This window comes from Lithobates pipiens, unplaced genomic scaffold, assembly GCF_037356315.1.
Source record: "Lithobates pipiens isolate NorthernLeopardFrog02 unplaced genomic scaffold, aLitPip1_a1.2 Scaffold_13, whole genome shotgun sequence".
In the NCBI taxonomy this organism is placed as follows: Eukaryota; Metazoa; Chordata; class Amphibia; order Anura; family Ranidae; genus Lithobates; species Lithobates pipiens.
In genome coordinates this window covers 103,002,465-103,026,316 of record NW_027507718.1, presented here as the reverse complement: position 1 = coordinate 103,026,316, position 23,852 = coordinate 103,002,465, and the positions used below count along the sequence as shown (strand labels likewise).

The 23,852-nt window shown below is 40.6% G+C and overlaps 1 protein-coding gene across 2 annotated transcripts in view; it reads left to right on the top strand.

Annotated features, from left to right (window-relative positions):
• Positions 1-23,852, top strand: part of FRMPD1 (FERM and PDZ domain containing 1) — a 278,358-nt gene that overhangs the window by 152,388 nt on the left and 102,118 nt on the right. For both annotated transcript variants that reach the window (XM_077475354.1, XM_077475353.1), the window contains 4 exons: positions 1,069-1,226; positions 6,168-6,270; positions 17,373-17,418; positions 21,281-21,385. In XM_077475354.1, coding sequence (XP_077331480.1) covers positions 1,069-1,226; positions 6,168-6,270; positions 17,373-17,418; positions 21,281-21,385 — 412 coding nt within the window. The remainder of the gene's footprint in view (positions 1-1,068; positions 1,227-6,167; positions 6,271-17,372; positions 17,419-21,280; positions 21,386-23,852) is intronic.

Sequence of the window (23,852 nt, the reverse complement as noted above, 5' to 3'; positions counted from 1 at the left end):
GACATAAAATATTGCAACAATCGCCGTTTTATTCTCTAAAAGCCTCTGCTAAAAAAATATATATAATGTTTGGGGGTTCCAAGTAATTTTCTAGCAAAAAATATGGATTTTAACTTGTAAACACGAAATTCCAAAAATAGGCTTAGTCATGAAAGGGTTAAATTCAGTAAATACTTTTACAACCCTATGTCTTTTGGTCAGTCATGAAAGGCATAGCAAAAAGACAACTTTAATAGACCATTTCAAAATTGGACAATAAACCATTAAATCAGTACTGGCAACCATCTACAGCCAGAATGGACTATGACAAAATAGTTCAACTGCCAACCTGGAACCCAAGGCCATACAAGTTTAGAGATCCTGCTTCTAGATGGTGCTCATGAGTGATTTACATTAAACCGTAGAAAAAATAGAAGGTCTCTGAAGAAACAAAAGCACAGAACGAAAAGCAAAAACAAAGAAAGTATTAGAAAGAAAAAGACCTGCCCAGCTGTAATACAACTGTTTTAATGAATATCCTTTAGGGGCATTTACTCTATTATATAAAGATGCGGTGTTGGCAACTTATTCATATATTACTCAGTTTAGCCTTCGAAAAAGGACCTTATAGACTAAATTAAAATTTCCTAAACTGAAAGAGCAATTATAATCTCTATTTCATATTAGGTACTCTAAAAATAATTTGTAGGGTTAATGAACCAAGATTGGAGCCAAATCAGAGTGTGTCTTAAGCACTCGTTATGGAGGTGTGTCTTTTAATTTATTTTCAAATTGTGGCTCCGTATTGGTACCGTGTTCATTGGTTGCTATAACTGCTTTTGCTTATCTTTCTGATGAATTCTATTTTATTAAAAATTACATTAAAATTTTGTCTATTTGATTTTAGTTTTCATTTTCTTATTTGCGGAAAGAGATATTTGTTGTTTACATTGCAGTATACAGTATATATGTAATTCAAAAGAGATCCTAATTTTAAAACTAGGTACTATATTGATTACAATAGAATTTCATTCAAATGTTGCTGCTAATTCATCTAGCATGATTTTTCTTATATTGTTTTCTACACAGTGCAAGGGTCTCTACTGGAGAGGGTCCTCCTATTGGACCAAATCAGTATGGTTGCTCCTTGAATCTAACGTTAGAGATAAAAAAAGATCCTTATTTTGAAAACTATGGCTTTGATATATCTCAAAATCTACCCCTTACTGTTACCGTTGTCAATACAGGTAAGCGGTTCTATTCTTTTGAATAAATTAAAGGTTTCCTGATCCTCAAGCATTATATAGTTGAACTTCAAATGTATAAAGTGGTGTTGCGCTCCTTAATTAACTATGACAATAAAGGTGTAAGTACACAGTGTACAAAAATTAAAAGTGAATATTCCTACAGACACTTAACTATAAACACATAATATAACATCCAGAAAGTGCATTAAATAAAGTGCATTTAGGTGCCAAGATAGGTATATAATATATCTCAATCCAAAGTGCACAAATTGCAGTGATAGCAGGATCTACAGCGTGACTAAAACGCTAGATAATATAATGTCCAAAGGTGCAGCAGGAAAAAAATATAAAGCAATAAAAATATAAGAAATATAAGAAATCTAAAAAAAAATTATAAAAAAACAAAGAATAAAAAATATATATAAAATGTATTCCACAGTCCGCATTAAATCATGCACTGAAAAAAATCCACTCTGTGTGCAAGTATCTGATAATCCCGTGAGTGAATCGTCATTCCATAGGTGATAACGTGCAAGGTGTCCACACACTGGTAGCAATGGCTACCTTACCTTACTGCTGTAAGGTAACAGCATATATCCTTTTAAGCAGGTGGTAGATGTAAACAGCAATGGGTGCCCCCCTCTCTAGGTCCTCAGTCACAGATAGCATATACATCCATAGGGGAAGAGAAAACGCTAATAGTGAAGTATGCAATGTAATCCAAACTTTATTTTAAAAGGACAGTCCAGGGTACTCACATTTTAGCATAAAACATGAACGCAGAAAAAAAACTTTACACGAAGCAACAGCATCAAACGAACGAGCAGGTACCTGCTTGATGCTGTTGCTTCGTGTAAAGTTTTTTTCTGCGTTCATGTTTTATGCTAAAATGTGAGTACCCTGGACTATGTCCTTTTAAAATAAAGTTTGGATTACATTGCATACTTCACTATTAGCGTTTTCTCTTCCCCTATGGATGTATATGCTATCTGTGACTGAGGACCTAGAGAGGGGGGCACCCATTGCTGTTTACATCTACCACCTGCTTAAAAGGATATATGCTGTTACCTTACAGCAGTAAGGTAAGGTAGCCATTGCTACCAGTGTGTGGACACCTTGCACGTTATCACCTATGGAATGACGATTCACTCACGGGATTATCAGATACTTGCACACAGAGTGGATTTTTTTCAGTGCATGATTTAATACGGACTGTGGAATACATTTTATATATATTTTTTATTCTTTGTTTTTTTATAATTTTTTTTTAGATTTCTTATATTTCTTATATTTTTATTGCTTTATATTTTTTTCCTGCTGCACCTTTGGACATTATATTATCTAGCGTTTTAGTCACGCTGTAGATCCTGCTATCACTGCAATTTGTGCACTTTGGATTGAGATATATTATATACCTATCTTGGCACCTAAATGCACTTTATTTAATGCACTTTCTGGATGTTATATTATGTGTTTATAGTTAAGTGTCTGTAGGAATATTCACTTTTAATTTTTGTACACTGTGTACTTACACCTTTATTGTCATAGTTAATTAAGGAGCGCAACACCACTTTATACATTTGAAGTTCACTTACTCAGGGGAGGGTTTGAACCCCTGTCGGTGCTTTGCTGCAACCATAATCCTTGTTGTTTTTATTAATTTTGTGTACTTTCCTTTTTCTATAAATACTGTGGCGCGAGGGTAATCTTCTTACATTATATAGTTGAATTGTGCAAAAATGTGTCCCTAAAAATGCATTCTAATCCTAAAGTTTTTTTTGGTTTGACTTTCACTATTTGTATCTACTTGCTCTTCCATTTTTTTTATACTTGTAAAAAAGTGTGTCAATTTAAAATCAGCAACACAGAAAGTATATTGTTTTCAATGGCTCTGCTAGTGAGAAGGCGCATCAAAGCATAACCACTGTGTAATGCTGCAAAGCAGAGCAGAGTATGGCCACACTCTATGATTAAAAATATTTTTTTCAAATAAAGCATGCCGATAATATCATTTATATTAAGCCAATCTCTTACAATTATATCTGAAAAACATTGGAAGAATTCAAGCTCAGTTTGCCCTGGTAGCATGTGAGTAGCAGGTAAAACTATGTGCTTACATCAGGGAACTTCAAGCCCAAAAACACCTTGGCACTATTTATTCTAAAAAAAAAAAAATCTACAGTTTTTTGATTTATAATAATAAAGTTATAATGAAATACTATAAAAGTAAACCACATTCAGGAGTTCAGCCCCCAGAATTTTGAAGAGTTGCCTTGATTCAGTGGAAATCTGTCCACCGTATATCTTATATTTTGGATGTGCCTGCGCAATGATGCTTTTGGTATGATCTAATTTCCATGTTGACATTCTACGCACATTTTTCAACCTTTTAGATACTGGATGGGAACCTAATATCACATAAAGGTTTCAACATATGACACCGCTTGACTGAGACCTGTTTGCAACAACACCAAGCTCTTTTGTGTTGTATATATGCAAACTAGCCACTGCACACAATACAGTCTAACTCAATGACAGTAGCTTTTCAGGTTCTCATACTGTGAATGTAACCAACTAGTCACCCTTTGAGAAGAGACTTGTAATGTTTCTTTTGGGCTGCTAGAATTCACAACTGAGTAGAATCAGCAGCTGCTCAACCAGATATCATGTGCATGTACTGACAATTTTATCCTGACTGAAATTCCTGATTAAAAGTACACTCAAGGAGTGTAAAAACTAAACCTTTATATCAGTGGTCTCCAAACTGCAGCCCATGGGCTGAATATGGCTCTTTGCTTGCTTTTATCCTGCCCATTCCATTCCACCCACTGACACCAACCATGGGGCACTATTCATCCCACTGACACCAATGATGGGGCACCTTTTCTCCCACTGACACCAATGATGCAGAATCATTCCTCCCATGGAAACCAGTGATGTGGCACTATTCCTCCCACTGATACCAGTAATGGGGCACTATTCTTCCTACAGACACTGGTGATGAAGCACTATTTCTACTACTGATACCAACAAAAGGGGACTATTCCTCCCACTGACATCAATGATGTGGCATGGCTTACTCCCATTGACACTTTAGCATTTTCTGCTTTCACTGGCCACAATCTAGCCCTTTAAAAGCCTGAAGGAAAGTAAACTGGCCCTTCGTTTAGAAAGTTTGGGGACCTCTGCTTTAAAAGCATACAGGGAGCATGGGTCACATTCTCAGTACCGGTACTTTGTTTTTTCATCCAGGCATTGCTATAATGTACATATTTATCCCACTCTCTTTTTTTTTTAAATCTGGTGATCCGGGAATACACCTGTTGCTAATGTCAGCACAAAGAGCCTTCTAATAGCTACCAATCAGATCCAAATGTGCCATGGAAGTCTAAATGTGATTGGTAATGCAGGATGCAGACAGACAGAAACTTACACATACAGAGTCCAGGAAATACACTCCTTTTGCCCACCTACTGACCCTGTGAGTTGCTCTCTGTCATCTGGTTGAGGTGGATTACACAGAATTTAGATTACAGTTAACCACTTGCTGCTCACCATATAACAAAATGATGTCGGCAAAGTGGTTGCGATATCCTGACTGGACATCATATGACGTCTTTCAGGATATCAAGCCGCTGTGCCTCCCCGGGGGCACGCATCGCGGTGATCGTTGTTGCGGCGTGTCAGCCTGACACACCGCAAATACGATCACGGTAAAGAGCCTCTGACAGAGACTCTGAAAGAGCCTCTGGCTGATCACAATGTAAACAGGAAGAGCTGTTGATTGGCTTTCCCTCACTTGCGTCTGTCAGACGCGAGTAGAGGAGAGTCGATGGGCTGCTCTCCTGATGGGGGGGTCTGTGCTGATTGTTTATCAACACAGCCCCCCCTCAGACGCCTTCCCAGGACCACCAGGGATGCCATCAGATCACCAGGGACAGCCACCACACTGGACCACCAGGTATGCCACCCTAAACCACCAGGGAAATGGCAATCAATGCCCAGGCAGCTGCCAATCAGTACCACATCAAAATGCCTGTCAGTGCCACCAGTGATGCCTGTCAGTTAAATCCATCAGTGCCCATCAATGCCCATCAGTGCCGCATTTCATTGCCCATCAATGCCCATCAGTGCAGCCTATCAGTACCCAGCAGTGCCATCTATCAATGTCACCCATAAATACCCATCAGTGCAGCCTTTCAATGCCCATCAGTGTCGCCTATTAGTGCCACCTATGAGTGCCCACCAGTGCCACCTATGAGTGCCCATCAGTGCCGCCTATCAATGCCCATCAGTGTCACCTATCAGTGCTGCCTATCAGTGCCTATCATCAGTGCCAACTCATCGGTGCCACCTTATCAGTGCCCATCAGTGCAGGTTTTCAGTGCCCATCAGTGAAGGAGAAAAGTTACTTATATACAAATTTTTATAACAAAAACAAAGAAAACCTTTTTTTTCAAAATTTTCGGTGTTTTTTTATTCGTTTAGCAAAAAATAAAAACCGCAGAGGTGTTCAAATATGACCAAAAGAAAGTTCTATTTGTAGGAACAAAATGATAAAAATTTGGTTTGGGTAAGGTGTAGCATGACCACGCAATTGTCATTTAAAAAGTGACAGTGCCAAAAGCTGAAAATTTGCCTGCGCAGGAAGGTGCGAAAGTGCCCTGTATTGAAGTGGTTAATATGGTGAATGTTCTGCTTTTAGCATAGCAGTTTTTACTTAATATTGTTATAAGCTCAACCATTGTAATTTCTGGCCCCAGGTTGCTTTTTAAAATTTAAGCTCAACAGGGAAATGGTATATGTAAATAAAAACTACAGATGACCTACAGTAAGCAAACAACTTGCACAAGCTATGGCACAATTATTGTATCAAATGGCATAATCTAATGGGAATCTATTGACACGTATGTATGACCTTTTCCACTTTACATTTCACAGGAGGTCCAGCTGAAGGGAAGCTTTTACCAGGTGACCAGATATCTGCAATAAACAATGAAAATGTGGAAAACATTCATGCTCAGAAAGCAGCCGACATGATCAGGTAATGTATCCTGTATGTTGCCATTGTATAATGCTAAGTGCAGAGGAGCATGCTTTTAGCAGTACATTAACCATGCTGGATTATGCATGACGGTGGAAAAAGAGAATAGATACCACCACTACCTACTCTAGTTATTGTGTTGTAAGATGTTTATACAGGAATTGGGATAAAACGTTTTTGTATGTTAACATCCTGTTATTAGACAAGTCAAATTTTTGTAGCAATTGTGTTCGATATATTGTGCATTGATTAAAAGTCCTACTACGCTTCAATGCTATATGCAGTATATTTGCCCATGTTGGCAGAGGGGTAACTGCAGACCATAAGGCCCCATAGGAAAATTTTAATGGGGCCCTCAGCAACCTCTCTTTATGTCATCTGGCAGTGTCAACTCTAATGATATGTGTCACTGAGCTTAACGTGAAGTAGGCCAAAATCAAATATAAGCAGAAGGATAGCTGTCAGCATAGTCTGCTGTTTGTAGGCAGGTGTAGTATATCCTCCATGCTGTAGTTAGCGCTGTATTGCTGTGCCACTGTGTCTGTGGAAGTTTAGGCTGGGAGGAACATTGTTCCTCCACAGACTCTCTAGGTGTCATCAGTGGAGCTGTGGTCTGATTGGACACTGCTGCCCTGAGTGAACTTTGGAGACCATCTTTAGTATGGGAAGTGCTAAAAATAAATGTAGTGTCCTTCTGGGGTTGGCATGCATTCTGCAAGTAATTAAAGTAGGAAGAGGAACCATGATTGTCAGGGACAGTGACTAAAGCTTGTACACACGATACAAAAATCAGATGGCTAAATTTGTACAACGAGCTGTCTGCCTATTTTCAGCTCGTTAGTACGGTGCTTTCGACAGCCAATTTCACTTCTTCGTCAGACAAAAGCTGGATGTGCAGACTAAAATATTTTTGTCGGATGTGAACACAATGTCCAATTTTCGTTTCATTAGTATGCTTTTTGTACGAAAAAAAAATTGTAAGAGCAAGACTACGTATGCTCAGAAACGAAAGAATACATCATGCAACACATTACATCACTTCTGATGTGGTATTCTGTCATGTGAAAATTTTTGTGTTGTTAGTAACCTCTTCACTTTCGACATGAGACTAGCATGCTACAAAAATTGGATGTTTGTCGACTGAAAATCTAAGCACGTGCACAAGGCTTTAGCCTCAGTGAAAGGTTCCTGCATGAGGAGGGAAAGTATAGAGACAATACTATATGCTCTGCTGCCCTTTAACTGGAAGATTCTTACATAGGTTCCCCTACTTCTCCTCAAGAGCCGCTTGTGCCACTACTTCGCCAATTAGCCTTCCCTCTTGCAGATGTAGCATCTGGTAATGTAGGCAATGCAAGTGTGACATATGCAGTACTGAGAGATGTGGGCCACCAAAGTTTCTGTATTTGTTACTGTGCTTGTTCTTGTACCACCAGTGAATACTGAGTTGCTACCCTGTTTCCCTAAAAATAAGCCCTACCCGAAAATAAGACCTAGCGTGATTTTCTAGGATGGCTGCAATACAAGCCCTACCCTGAAAATAAGCCCTAGTTAAAGTCATTGTAAAAACATGTAATGCATTTTGTAAAAATATTATATAATCTGCAGTGTGTCTCCTTGTGTAACTTTATTGTGGAAAATACATTATTTACAGCGTTGCTGGCCCCTCCCTCTGCAGTATACGGCATGGGGAAGAAGAGCGCCAGTGGGTTCCGTGAGACACTGTACATTATCTACTTAAGGACCAGGCCTCTTTTTCAGACTCTGTGTTTACATGTTTAAAACATTTTTTTTGCTAGAAAATATTTTTTATATTGTGAAAGATAATGTTATGCCGAGTAAATTGATACCCAACATGTCATGCTTCAAAATTGCGCCCACTCGTGGAATGGCATCAAACGTTTACCCTCAAAAATCTTCATAAGCGACATTTAAAAAAATTCTACAGGTTGCATGTTTTGCGTTACAGAGGAGATCTAGGGGGAGAATTATTGCTCTCGCTCTACAAATGTGTGGTTTAGCTACCATTTTCATATGCGGGCGCTACTCACGTATGCGGTCGCTTCTGCGCGCGAGCTCATCAGGACGGGGTGTTTTAAAAAATTTATTTTTCTTATTTATTTAAATTGATTTTATTTATTTTTACACTGTTTAAAAAAAAAACGGATCACTTTTATTCCTATTACCAGGAATGTAAACATACCTTGTAATAGAAAAAAGCATGACAGATCCTCTTAAATATGAGATCTGGGGTCAAAAAGTCCTCAGATCTCATATTTGGACTTAAATGCAATAAAAAAAAAGTCATTTGAAAGAATGACATTGAAAAAATGTGCCTTTAAGAGGTATGGGTGGAAGTGACGTTTTGACGTCGCTTTCGCCCTCCTATGGTATAGAGATGAGTGGGGGCCATCTTAGCCTCACTCGGCTCTATACCCAGGCACTGAAAGGACCCGATCGCCTCCGCCGCTACCGACGGCTCCGGTAAGCGGCGGAGGGCGCAGGAGAGCGGCGGGAGGGGGGGGTGGCACCTCTCCTGCCGCCGATAATGGTGATCACCATTATCGTACACACAACCGGCACCTGAAGAGATGGATATCTCGGTTGTGGCAGCCGCTGCTGCCATTACGAGATATCCCTCTTCAAAAAATCGACGTACAGCGTAAAGTGGTTAAATAATCTTTTAACAGAACAGATTACATCATTTTACAAAAACTTTAACCAAGGTTTTGGGATTACAGAATTTCATATTGCTGACTCACTGAGCTGACAGGTGGAAGGGGGGAGAGAAGACAGGGGACACAGGAACTTTTTAAAAAACATTTTTATTGTTTTATTCTAGGTTTTTTAGAACATAGAGAGGGATAAATGACACAGCACAAGCACCATGCTGTCTGTCATGCTTTAAAGGATCAGGATATATATTTTTTTTTTCCAGAAGAAGATGACATGACTGTATTTGAATAAATGTAGATTATTGTACATACCGTAAATAAAGACATCCCCTGAAAATAAGCCTTATGCCACGTACACACGATCAGACTATCCGGCGGACCAGAGTGGGCTCCGGCGGACTTTTTTTCCCCAAAAGTCCGGCAGACTTAGAAAGAAGTTTTGACTCAAAAATTGTCCGCCGGACTACAATCCGTCCGTCTGTGTGCTAGTCTGCCGGACTTTTGAAATGAACGGACTTGCCCGCACATGGAGAAAAGTCCGTTCATTTTGAACACGGCTCCAGGTAGACGGGACTAGCGAAGGAAGTCAATTTTGCCGCCTTCGGAGGCGAGATTGACACCTCGTTAGCCCCGTCACCTGGTATGGACTTAAAGAGGAAGCGATACGCCGAAAAAACAGAGTGGGGGTCCCCCCCAAAGCCCATATCAGACCCTTATCTGAGCACGCAGCCCGGCCGGTCAGGAAAGGGGGTGGGGACGAGCGAGCACCCCCCCTCCTGAGCCGTACCAGGCCACGTGCCCTCAACATGGGGGGATGCTTTGGGGAAGGAGGAGCCCTGCGGCCCCCCACCCCAAAGCACCTTGTCCCCATGTTGATGAGGGCAAGGGCCTCTTCCCGACAACCCTGTCCGTTGGTTGTTGGGGTCTGCGGACGGGGGCTTATCTTAATCCGTAAGCCCCCTTTAATAAGGGGGCCCCCAGATACTGGCCCCCCACCCTATGTGAATGAGTATGGGATACAATGTACCCCTACCCATTCACCTGGTGAAAAAAATGTGAATAAAACACAACACAAGGTTTTAAAATAATTTATTGCACAACTCCGGGGGTCTTCTCGCCGGACTCCTCCGCTATCTTCTGCTAGCTCTTTTACTAGCGGAGGAGCCCAGCTTTCTTCTTCGTCGCCGCCGCCGTCCGGGGGTCTTCCTTTGACTTCGGGGGTCTTGTCCCCCTCTTGGGGTCTTCTTGCCGAGCCCTCCGCTTTCTTCTTCCAGCTCTTTTACTAGCGGTGGCCCGGTCTTCTGTCGCCGCCGCCGCCTCTTCTTCTGACTTCGGGGGTTTGTCCCCCTCTTCGGTTCTTCTTGCCGGGCCTCTGCTTTCTTCTCCCAGCTCTTTTACTAGCGGTGGCCCGGTCTTCTGTTGCCGCCGAAGGCGGCGACATTGACCTCCTGCGCTAGTCCCATCTACCTGGAGCTGCGTTCAAAATGAACGGACTTTCCTCCCGCCATAGTCCGGCAGACTCCCGCCATAGTCCGGCGGGTTGGTCCGCCGCACCTAGTCCGCTGGAAAAGTCCGGTCGTGTGTGAAGGAAATGTAGATTGTCTAGAGGTCATTAACCCTTCAATTACCTCTGGTAAAATGTGACGATCAATCCCCCACACAGGCCTGGGAGATTCGCCCATTGAGACAATGACACAAAACAACAAAGTCTCTCCGAGCAAATCTAATCTTTATTCTTTGGTATGAATATTTAAAGGGGGCTTTCAGAAAGTACCGCCCTTTGAACGTGTCATACAGATTATCCAATCATATACAAGTACAGCCTACAATAAAAGTGAAACTAGCAATTCCTCAAAATCATGTGCTTTCCAAGAAACGAAACAACTAAATAAGATAACAGTAACATGGGAAACGAAACTAGACTAGCAAAACTTGAGCATACATTTTGTGAGGTGGATGTTAGAGAGAGACACAAAATGGAAACCAAATTTCTTAAAGAATGAAAGTGGTTAAGCTAAATATCCCTTCAATCCCCTCTTAGATCATATAAGATGATCTCTACATTCTATGTTGTGTCTTAATACTTCTTTGGGATTGTGGCATTGATTGCCTGATGACTCTTCATGTATGTCATGTAGGATAGAACCTTATCGGGAGATTGAAGGCGTGCAACTATGCAAGTGCAACACTTAAAGCAGAGGTAAAGAATCAGAGCAAGGATAAATATCATAACAATAACAAGGACAATGTCTTTAACCATGAAAATATACCTCCAAGCCCAAATCCTGCATTGGCAAATGGGCTCCATGTTTTAGCAATGTCCCTAGCTTCCTGCTGGAGCTGACTTCTAAGGGATGTCCCCTTTTATCATCCCCTACCACTCCCATGACAGGTACCAAGTATGCAAGGTAACACCATCCCTTAATATGAAGGGGCACCCAGGGATAACACACTTTCCCACAACATACATAAATACTTTGTCCTAGTGCAAAAGGTCTCTTAGCGACAATGTACTTGTCCTGTGTCGCGATTATTGGTGCAATATTTCACCTAAATTTTTAGGGAAAGAAGAAGAGTTATGCAAAGTTCAGTTTAGCCCTGGGTCAGATACTTGAAACAGTGAGCAGGCATTCCCACATCTTGATGTTAAATATTGACCTGCTGCAGAAAGAAGGGTTAGTCTGTGTCTCATTCCCTAAATTAAAACACCAATCAGGGGAAGGACTTCTACCTGCTATTGGAAAGGTAACAAAGTTGTTTATGTACAGAGTGGATATGTTAGTCAGGAATACCGGAGGAGGAGTCTCCTTGAGAAAGGAGGAAATATTTAAAGGTACAGACAAAAGGGAAATTCAGGCAGTGCTAGGATGTAATTTGTTACATATCCTACATTCTTCATACCCTGATTTTTTCCCGAGCATAAGCATACTTAAATTTTAGCAAAAGCATCTTATCAGTAAAACTATCTCCAGTCTCTCTCTTGATTCTAGCTTGTGTCACTGTAATGCTCTCTTGTGTGTATGTATGTGTGTGTGTGTGTGTGTGTTCCCACAGATACTTTTAATTGCACCCAAATCTTCAGGTGGGTAGGAACACTGTCAGAGAGATCAGGATCAGGAGGCAAAATGCCTTGCCAGAAGTCTGTGGTGAAATAAGCGAGGTCATCTTCTCTGGCCGGACCTGCTTTCCCAGGAACTCCTCCACCGCCTGCTTGGACTTCTGCTTGAGGGTCCCCGGTATCCAAGGTCTCCTTCCTGCTCTTGGGGCTTTGGGCAACCTTTTTTACTCTGCTGGCATGGATCCAGGACTGGCAATTTTCCACTAGGATGGCTGTTCTGGTCACTGCAACCACTGTGGTAGGAGGTCCATAGGGATACTCTTGCTTCTTACTTCTGTTCAGCTATTGGACCACCACGGTGTCTCCCACCTTAAAGAGGTGAGTAGCTTCCTGTGAAGAAAAAGAAGAGGTGCGAGCAACATTTCTCTCAACTGTATCCAATGTTTCAACCAATTTCCTTACATATTCTTCCTGTATTAAGTCTAAATCTACCTTTTCCATCATTAAAGGTGCTCTGGCCCATGGGGTGGGGAAAGTTAGACCCATCAAGACTTCAAAAGGTGAATACCCTGTTGTCTTGGAAGGGGTCATTCTTATTTCTGCCAGGACTGCTGAGAGGACCTTCTTCCAGTTGGCAAAGATTCCTCCTGTGGCCTTTCTTATTTTGTCTTTTTTTAATTGTTCTGTTCGTTCTTTCTATTATCCCTGAGCTTTAAAGGGTGGTAGGGAATGTGAAACTACCATTCTATCTTGAGAGTTTTTACCAAGTCCTGGCAGACCCTTGATACAAATGTAGGTCCATTGTCTGAGTTTATTTGAAGTGGGCATCCCCATCAAGGAATGATTTCCTGAATGAGGATCCTCACTACTGTTTGTGCATCTTCTTTTGTGGTTACAAAAAGTTCAACTCATCTTGAGAAAATGTTCACAATTACCAAAAGATATTTCTGTCTTTTGCCTAGTTTGGGCATGTGTGTGAAGTCAATCTGCAAATGTGTAAAAGGAGTGTTTGGCCTTGTGTGGGTTGCTCCTGATGCATGTGATGCATATTGATACATAATCTTTAATCCTTCAGGAAAGTTCTGGAAAATAAAAATATTTCTCCAATAGTTCACAAGTGGCCTTCCAGCCTCTGTGACCTATTCCATGGTACTGGGAAATAAAAAGTGATGCACTAGCTACTGGTATACATGGCTTCCCCTCTTTGCAGAGAAGTCCAGTCTTTGGATCTTTCTGCACACTTATTTTGTCCCAATCCCTGAGATCAGCTTCTACTGCACATCCCTGCAAATCTGAAAGAACCTGATTAAAGAAGGGCAATTCTGGGGCTAGCATGGGCATTTAGATCTGTGCATTTTGTGAAATATCAGCTTGTTTAGCAGCTAAACCAGCCAGAGCATTTCCCTTGGCTATCTGTTTGTTGGCCTGTGTGTGTTCTGCAGTGCTGTGAAAGATAAATCAGACCTGGGTGATGTGTCTTGGTGAATGAGGTTTATGCAATCATGTTGTGGCACAACCTCATCCTGCTCTCCTTTTAATTCTAAAGGGCATTTAAGATTGGTGCTGGTCCTGCAGTGGGAGAAGCATATTTGATGTGCAATTTTGGATTAGATCACCTCATAGCCGCTCAACCTCTGAGCAGACATGTGCTGTGTATGTACATTTTTCAATAGGATTGATACATTGTTGGTGGTGTGAAGTGTCGTGCCGTGCCCCAGAGTGAAAGAAGTGGTCATCTGAACCATCATCACACAGGAAACGAGAGCTCCGAGACACACAGGCATGCCCTGAACCTGCATCGGAACCATCTTTGAGGAAAAAAAAAATAGGGCGCAACTTGCCTCCATACTCCTGAGCGAGGACACCTGACAAAGTCTTACAATTTTCCCTTGCAAACAAATAAAACATTTTTCCATAATTAGGGAGGCCGAGCCCTGGAGCCATTACCATAGCATTTTTCAAATACACAAAAGCATTGCACATTTCATCTGACCATTTTATACAGTCTGGCATGTCTGAACCTATGGCTTGTCTCAGGAGATTGTCATAGTAGGAACAGTCAGGTATTCATTGGCGGCAGTAACCAATCATACCAAGAAAGGTAAGCATGTCTTTCTTAGTAAGTGGGCGGGGCAGACCCACAAGAACCATAGCTCTTTTGTGATTGACTTTCCTTTCTCCTTTTGAGAGTACACAACCAAGATATGCAACCATTTCCTGACACCATTGCAATAATTTCTTTGACACTTTGTGACCACTTTCAAAAAAACATTTCAAAAGATCCTTCCCATCCTCCAGGGCGGCCACCGAGTAGAACTGCAGATGAGGAGCCACATACTGCAGCAGGGATGAACAGTGTCCTGGTATCCAAGCTCTGAGAGTAGTTTGGAGGACAATGGGATAGACTGCAGAGGAGTCTACATAGCCCTGGGGCATTCTACACCATGTTAGTTAGAAAGCAAAGATTGGCTGTGTCTCCTCATCCACAGGGACGGAAATAAAAAAAGCATTCAATAAATCAATCACAGTAAAATACTCTGCATCCTGTGGTATGGCAGTATTGATGACACATCAGGCACTATTGGGGCAATTGGCACCATTAGGCTATTGATGGCCCTTAGGTCTTGTACAAACCTATAGTCACCATTTGCCTTCTTACTGGGTTAATGTTAATGTAGGGCGAGACAATTTCCCTATTGGTTGTCTCTGTGTGTAACCCCCTCTTTGTCCTTGCCCCCTCCCTTTTATAAAAGTTACCCCTTTTATTTCCTGAGAAATCATTTTGATAATGTGTCTGCACTAGTTTGTTTAAGGATGTCAAAACATCCTGCAGCATCCTTCGCTGTCAGAAATCAGTTATTGTGCTTGTAGCCCACTCTGATATTTACTGTGTGTCCTCATGTAATGAAGTCTTTCATGAAACTCTTATCTGGTTGTGGAATGTAAGGGGGAGGAGGGGGGCGCATGGTACATGCATAGAAAACATTGATTTAACCCTTAAATCCACCATCTCATGTCTCTGTTAAACCCATCGTGGACAGTGTTTTGGCTAGGATGCTATAGGGAGCCTCAGTCCAGCCGGGGATCTCCACAGCATGTTTATTTTCATCCTCATTTTTCTTTCTAAACATTCTGACTTTTATTTCCTTTACTTTTTTTAATTTTATTTTTTCTTCTTGGCAAAATGCCAATAAGCACTCCTTATGGCCAGAGGTTCCCCTGATCACAAGCAAGCTTTGTGCGTTATTACTTTTCTTATTTTTTATAACCAAACAATTTTTATTTATATTTCAATTTTTTTTTTTTTTTTTTTTTTTTTTTGGCAGAGTGCCAACAGGTTCAAACAGTACTTTCAATTGCTGTAGTACCAATGCCGCAAACAATTCCTCACTATCTATTACGGTCAGTGAGATATTAGCACTTGAACCCTGTTGGCAAAAAGCCAAATGTCCAAATTTTGCACCTGGCTTCCCATGTGCAAGAGATGTCAGTAGCAAAAAGAATTATTCAAATAGCATGTTTTGATCAAAAGTTAGCCTCAGAGTATACTACCGACTATGCCAATTCATGTATTACCTTAAGAGAGTGTTATTAACACTGCTACTATGCTCACTATCTCATACATTGGAGTCAAAACATTCATATGTAAATCATTAAGAGAAAACATAAATACATCACCGGATACTGTAGCATCGCTCTACGTCTCGGTTGGGGAACTTCCATCAATCACAAAAAGGAGCCGGGAGTTCACCGCAAGACGCGTCTGTCGCCTTTTATTACGTACCCTTATAACACAGTGCAGTGGAAAGCGTCGTCTTACCTTACAACGCTGACAAATTCCACACAAACAGTTAACAGATCATCTTATAAACTTCTACAGGCGATAGGAAGATAAGCAAAGAGAAGGGTTTTGTCCGTCACACTTTAGCAGACTTTTTTCTTATAATTACAGTACTGTATAAATCATTTTCCTACGAACTTCTCAGAGTCCGTGAAAGCCCCCCCAGAGCTTTCTCCTTGTTCACACGGGAACAAGTGCTGCTTCTTAAAGCAGTCTTATTACATGAACTTCTCGGAGTCCATTAAAGCCCACCCAAGGCTTTATCACTGTTAACTCAGAACAGCTTTTTTTTACTGCTTCTCAGAGCAGTTAAACTTATCAACGAGGTCTGAAAACAACTTCTACATAAATCACAGGTTCAAAGAACGATTTCTGAATAATGTCACAGTGAGAGATACATATATCAATTCAACTCACCATATAGACATATATTATAATCGACCCCGGACGAGCCCCCAAACTGAAGGAAATGTAGATTGTCTAGAGGTCATTAACCCTTCAATTACCTCTGGTAAAATGTGACGATCAATCCCCCACACAGGCCTGGGAGATTCGCCCATTGAGACAATGACACAAAACAACAAAGTCTCTCCGAGCAAATCTAATCTTTATTCTTTGGTGTGAATATTTAAAGGGGGCTTTCAGAAAGTACCGCCCTTTGAACGTGTCATACAGATTATCCAATCATATACAAGTACAGCCTACAATAAAAGTGAAACTAGCAATTCCTCAAAATCATGTGCTTTCCAAGAAACGAAACAACTAAATAAGATAACAGTAACATGGGAAACGAAACTAGACTAGCAAAACTTGAGCATACATTTTGTGAGGTGGATGTTAGAGAGAGACACAAAATGGAAACCAAATTTCTTAAAGAATGAAAGTGGTTAAGCTAAATATCCCTTCAGTGTGTGGGCAGGTCCGCTTCAAAGTCCTGTGGTTTGTCCGCCGGATAGTCTGATCGTGTGTACGCAGCATTAGTGTTTTTTTGTAGCCCAAATTAGAATAAGACCCAGTCTTATTTTCGGAGAAACAAGGTAGAATATCTGGAACTGTTCCCGCAAGAGTGTGTTGCAGTTATTATAACAATTGTACTAGTGTTGTGATTACAGATTGCCATTTGCTTTGTTGACTGTTTACCTAAAACTCTACAATTCAAGAATCTTTCAACCCCTTTTCTGGATTCTGTGCTCTGTTCCTCCAGTTTGGGTATTAACCTCCTGGTCCCACACCACATGTTACTGCCACACTAAACTCATCCAACTAAGCACAGATCAACATGATTTATTCATATGAATTATAGATGGATTGGAGAATTATTTTTCATTTCTGATCTAAAATTTAAGGATAGTGTTGTAATAATACATCTTTGGTAGCATTGTTACAGAAACCAGTAAAATAATTCTGCTTTAAGTCAGCAAATATGTAACTGCATCCATTAAGTACTAGCTGTAAACAGTATTACATGTTAAATATTTTTCTGTTATGAATACAGGGTGTAAAAAACATATATGTGCTTTTGTTACAGAGATTCTGCTGACACCCTTAATATAACAGTTCTTCGAAGTACCTCAGTAAGTATTGCTCTGTGTTTTTTTTGTAGTCTACTTTAATTATACATATGAGGGCCACATTTATGTTTAGCATTGTGTGGTTTATTTTATCAGAATGGTGTATCCTTTGAATTTAATTAATTTGACTTGGTGACTGGACTAGTCAGGTTAAAAAAAAAGACACACAAACAAGAAGTTTAACCAATATACAACTATAAAAACACCTGTTTTAATTTGTGAAGCAAAACTGCACTCCTGTTGCCAAAACAAAACCCAACCCATCTACTCTCCTGGATCTCAGTCTTTACCATGAACACCATGAACACGTGCAAAGATATTGGACATTTTTTCAGAAGTCCTGCTTTTATTTTGTACATTCTAAGATTGGCCGTTATAGAAATATAAGGGATGGATGAGAGGCAGACTCCTGGTGCAAAAAATGCAATCAGTCTACCCCATTTAAAGTTTTAAGTAATCCATGGAAGATTTGACTTGGGGCTCTCATGTATGAGCAAGGAGCCTGCTGGTGGGGCAGACAATATCTGACTTGCAAATCCACAAGGCTTACCAATTTATTTCCCCCCCAAAAAAACACATTACCTGCAACAAGACAGGAAGAAAGGGATACTGTCACATTAAAGCATTTCTTAACCTCTTCACAGCTGCACTCACAACAGGTAAAACTAATGGCAAAACCCATAAATGTAAGCTGTCATTAGAAAAGAAATGGAAGAACATAATTTCAAAGAGGGCTCTTGTGTGGAGGCAACTAAGATATGGTTCCCCTTCCTTTGGAGAGATTTTCTCACTTTCTGTTGTGTCTACAGCTCTAAAATGAAATAAAAACCCAATGGGACACAGATGTTAAAGAGTCTAACATTGCTTCTGACCATTTCATTCTATTTATAAAATTGAAAGGTTTTTTCTTTAGTTCTCCCGTTTGCCACTTGGGTGTATTACTAACCCCTGTGACTTAGTGGAAGCAAGAGTTAAATATTGTTAGAAACAGGAAATGGTAGAAATTAATGAAATACACAGATAAAGTGTAAAGACCACATGCCACTTGTATATAACATTATATGATAGTTTGTTTTCTTTTGGGATAGTGTGCAGAAGAGAGGGAAATTCCATTTACGAGTACACTCGGAAGTTACAAGGAATATACTTTTCTTAATCGCACAGTACAGAACACAGGCTTAGTCATAGACTACTGGGTTACATGCTGCCACAGGTAATTTAACACTGTCAAACAAAGTTGTTAGAACAACATCATATAACCTCTCACAGTCCCCAACAATTCCCAGTTTTTCGTTAGGGGTTAGGTAATGGGTGTATGCTGTCTACAGTGATAAGGGAATGGCTTCTCTATCGGGACATTGTCCTTCCTTCCCTATGTCCCTCGCTGAAGCATTCCAAAAAGTTTCTCTTCACTGTTTGGATTTGGTATGTGCTGTGCGAGTTTACCTATGAATTTCCTTTAGGGAATCGAATTGTCTCTGTGTTTTTCCTGCAGGCTCATTGTTTAAGTTTACACTTTAAAGATAGGGTTTCTCCCTTCCCTGTCAGGACACAGACAGGGATCCAGTGGGCCTTTCAGGATGAGGCGAATGTTTCCCCGATTTTCAGAGCCTGGTGCTCTGTTCATGCACTTGTTACGTTTTACCAGGTAGATATTCAGACTTCCTCTGATGCCAGCTTTGGCTGCAAGGTGCTTCAAGCTGCTCTCCGAGCTTAGGGTTTTTGAACTTTTGTTCCCTGGGCCTGTTGGTATTTATTTGCTGTGTCAAACCCTCAGTCCTACTTCTTTTGGACATCTCAGTAGTCTATGACTAAAGCCTGGTACATACTATGAGTTTTTTCATGTCAGCAATCTCCCTGAGCTGTTGTATTCCGACAGGGGTACCCCCCACCAGAGCACTCCAGTCAGCGCTCTCAGCTATTGGCTGGGAGCGCTGATTGGGAGACAGTCATCTGCTGGTTTTCTAGAGTGTTCATTTAACAGAAGGCGGCCAAACAGCCAGCTTCTATCACACCAGATTCCATACACACGGACCAAACGTCACACAGTTTTTATTGAACTGCCCGATGTCACCCAGAATTCAGTCCATCTGTACGGGGGCTTAAGTCTGTGCGCTGTACTGTAATAGGATTTTTGACTTACCTGAAAAATGCTCTCCTCGATTTCTGTGATTTCTTCTTATTGCTTGCTAAAAAAAATGAAGATTGTTGGGAGTGGGAGGAGTTATATAGAGCTGACAACTTTGTTTGTCGGTGTCCAAGCACCTGAAGGTGGCAGCATATAACCCAGTAGTCTATGAATAAGCTGGTGTCCTGTACAGTACTCCAAGAAAGGGGTGTAACAGAAAGGGATTTTAAAGGTAAGTCAAAACTCCTATTTGCCACTGCAACATACAACAAAGCACAAAACTTCAGCATGGTAAAGGCAGACTTGTGAATGAAGCAAGATTCCACGGACAAGATGCCAGTAGAGCTCAATTCCCCTTCATCGCAAGCAGTGATGGGGACTTGTCACATTAACGTGCAGCTTCATGTGACCACACAGAAGCCTTGTCCACATTACTATACCAGCCTTTTTTAACTTAATGCAGCTAGTTCACACCAGTGTGTTGATTTTTTTTTATTTTTTTTTATTCATTTTTCATGAGCCCCCTGATAAACCCAGACTTTACCCAGGTTGATAAAGACTGATCTACAGATTAAATACATTGCCTTAGAAAACATGGTACCTTTGACAATCTTTATATTTTTTTAAAATAAAGGGCCACAAATTTAAATAGAAAGATGATTTTCAAAACATTAAGCTAAGACAGAATTTTTCCTACATTCTAACTCAAACTGCAACCTTCAAGAAACTATTATTAACTGAAGTTTAATTACAGCAAAGTCACTGACTCCAAACTTTTGGACAAGCAACAACCTACCAAACCCCAAAAATGGCCTAAATAATATGCTAACTTTATAAACCTTGAAGACATTTTTTTAGGACAATCCAAATCAATTTTATAAACTTTGCAAGCCCTGGAATAAATACCTAACTCATCTCAAAGTTTATTATTCAGTTGAACTGTATTTTACAACTTTTCTTTCTTTATATCATTGCCATCAAATTAAAATGCTTAACTTTCTACAAAGCAGCTCTTAAATAACTACGGTAAATAAAAAAACATTTTGATAAGGTTACTAGGAATACACTTTTAGTAATTAACAGAATTACTGTAAACCCAGCTCTTACTTCCTTTTCCTATTTACTTTTTTCTTAATTCTGTTACATTATGAAGTTTTTTATTTATTCTATCATGTGTCGATAATAGGTAATGTTCCTTACATATTATATCAAACGTATTGTTTCTGATACAGATGTATATATACCTTTTCTACCGCTTAATAACAAAAGCAACATAAAATTAGTGATGAGGGGATTATTTTTCTAGGTTATAGCTGTTTCACTCTTTAGTTTTCCTCATTCTACATTCTGATTAGTCTCCCTTGTGATGTTATATTATGGGAATTTTGGGATCCGGGGATGCTTGTAGTATAATGCTAGTGCTATTGTAAAAAGTGAAGTGAGCCCACATGTTCATTTTAAGTAGTGTACATTTTTTTTAGAAGTTCTCTTATCTTTATATAGTTACAACATAATTTGGCCATACACATTATTGATTAATTGTAAAATCGTTGTATAATCTTCTCTATATTTATCAAATATTTGGACTACAAAGTTGTTAGATCTAAAAATTTGGTATATCTAAAAGATATTGTACAGTCAAACTGTAATGTATATGGTCAGCATAAGATGTGAATAACTAGGTAATAACTTCAGGATGAAAGCCCATGTTCACTAACCTTATTCTGTTTTACGCAGAGCCCCAAGTCTTCCTTTCTTACTGCGGAAAAGAGGGCCAGATTAAAAAGTAATCCAGTAAAAGTAAGATTTGCAGAAGAAGTGATTGTCAATGGACATACTCAGGTGAGTGAGTTTTCGTACTATAGATACATATATGCCGCACGTGTGTTTAAAAACTGTGTATATTTGTTCTTTTTATTTAAAAAGTTTTATTAACCACTTGCTTACTGGGCACTTAAACCCCCCCTCAGTCCCAGACCAATTTTCAGCTTTCAGCACTGATGCACTTTGAATGACAATTGCGCGGGCATACAACACTGTACCCAAATGACATTTTTATCATTTTTTTCCCACAAATAGAGCTTTCTTTTGGTGGTATTTAATTACAGCTGGGAGTTTTATTTTTTGCTAAACAAACAAAAAAAAGATGCAAAAAAAAAAAAATCATGTTTAATAGTTTGTTATAAAATTTTGCAAACAGGTCATTTTTCTCCTTCATTGAAGTGCGCTGATGAGGCGGCACTGATAGGCTGCACTGGTGGGCACTAATAGGCTGCATTGGTGGGCACTGATAGGCTGCATTGGTGGGCACTGATAGGCTGCACTGGTGGGCACTGATAGGCATAGTTAAGGCAGCACTAATAGGCACAGATAAGGCGGCACCGATGGGCACAGATAAGGCGGCACTGATGGGCAAAGATGGGCACAGATAAGATGGCACGGATGGGTGGCACAGATGGGTGGCACGGATGGGTGGCACTAAGGGGCACTGATAGGTACCACTGATAGATGGGACTGATGGGCACTGATAGGTGGCACTGATAGGTGGCTCTGATAGGTGGCACTGCTGGGCACTGATGGGCGGCACTGCTGGGCACTGATGGGCACTGGTAGATGACACTGATGGGCACGGATATGTGGCACTGGGGTGCAGCACCTTTGTTGAGGCAGATTGTGGGCACTGCTGAGTGGCACTGTGGGCACTGCTGGGTGGCACTGCTGGGTGGCACTGTGGGCACTGCTGGGTGGCACTATGGGCTGTCAGCGTGAGGAGGAATAATAGCCGATTACCGGCTCCGTTATATCACATGATCAGCTGTCATTGGCTGACAGCTGATTACGTGATAAGGGGTCGGAATTGACCTCTTGCTTGGATCGGTGATCAGGCGAGTCTCATAGACTGGCCGATCACAGAGCACGCAGGCCGCTCGTGCAAAGGCAAAGGAGATCCGCGCTGTAGCCGTCATTCGGCTATAGCGCGGGTCTCAAGTGGTTAAAGTGCAAATGAACACAAAGCACTGGAAGATACATATGCATTCCAAAACATACACAGACAAAATGCTGTTCCATGTTAATTCGGACATACAATGAATTACCAACACATACAATACATTTTAAAAACAATAAGCACAATTTAGTCCTCAGCTATCCAAAATAAACTGGCAAAGGAACCAAAAAGGAAGCAAAGGGAGAGGGGAATGCTTGCTAGTAGGGAGAAGGAAGGGGTATACAAAGAAAAGGTTAAGGAAACAGAAAGGGGAGGGAAAGAGGAAATGAGGAGGGAGGGCAGATAAAAAAGGTTGTCCATGGTTGAGTAAAAGTAAGACCCCAGAAAAGGGGATACTCCTCTGTAGTACCTCGGAAAGGAAGAAGGAGGGGTGTTGTTGCAAAAAGAAAAGGGGAAGGTGTTTATCTTGATAAAAGCACCAAGGTTAGATTATTATGGAGTCCATCTGAAAGGAGGCACGTACCTGTGAATTAATGGGATCCAGAGTTTTGTTAAATTTGGACACTGTGAGAATATGGGTGATCAGTTTAAATTGAGTAGAGGTAAAGACTTAAGGTTTATTATTAATGAGAGTTTCGTAGGGGTCTTTATGGAAAGCCATGGTATAAAGCAGTTGAAAGAGACTAATCCAGAATCTTTTTACTTTGGGGCATTACCACCAGATGTGCAGAAAGGTTTCCTACTCCTGACAAACATGAAACCAGCTAGCTGGGTAGGAACAGAACAAGAGATCCACAAAGGAACTAAGTACCAGTGCATTAGTAGCTTACAGTTAGTCTTTTATATGAGGGTAGGGCATTTTGTAGATTCATAAAAAGTAGGTTGTATAAAAATGATGATGCCAAATCCTGCAGGATTTGCTTTAAATGATGCTCAAAAACTGCAAGAACAGGGGGCCTTAGATATGGGAATACGCTTCAAGGAAAAATGTTTTAGTAGTAAGTACTAAAAAGGGGCACCAGGCACCAAGTCAAGTGAGGACTGTGGGGTTGAAAAGGATATCACCCCAGAAGTCATCACAAAATGTTTAGTTAAGCACAGTCCACTTCTGAAGCGTGGGGGCTTCCAAGGATGGTCAACAAAAAAGATGTACATTCTTCAAAATCTGTGGATTCATACCCTTTTCATTTTTAATTTGGCACAGTGTTTTTTTAATGGGCTTTACATGTGGAATCATTTATCAGTAAGGAAGCTGCACTTTCTGTATACCACATAAAAAATTAAGCAAGCAAAACTTAAAAGAAAATGTACCATGGTAACATGTTTTGAAATGTGCCTTACTGGGCCAACTGTATGTTAAAG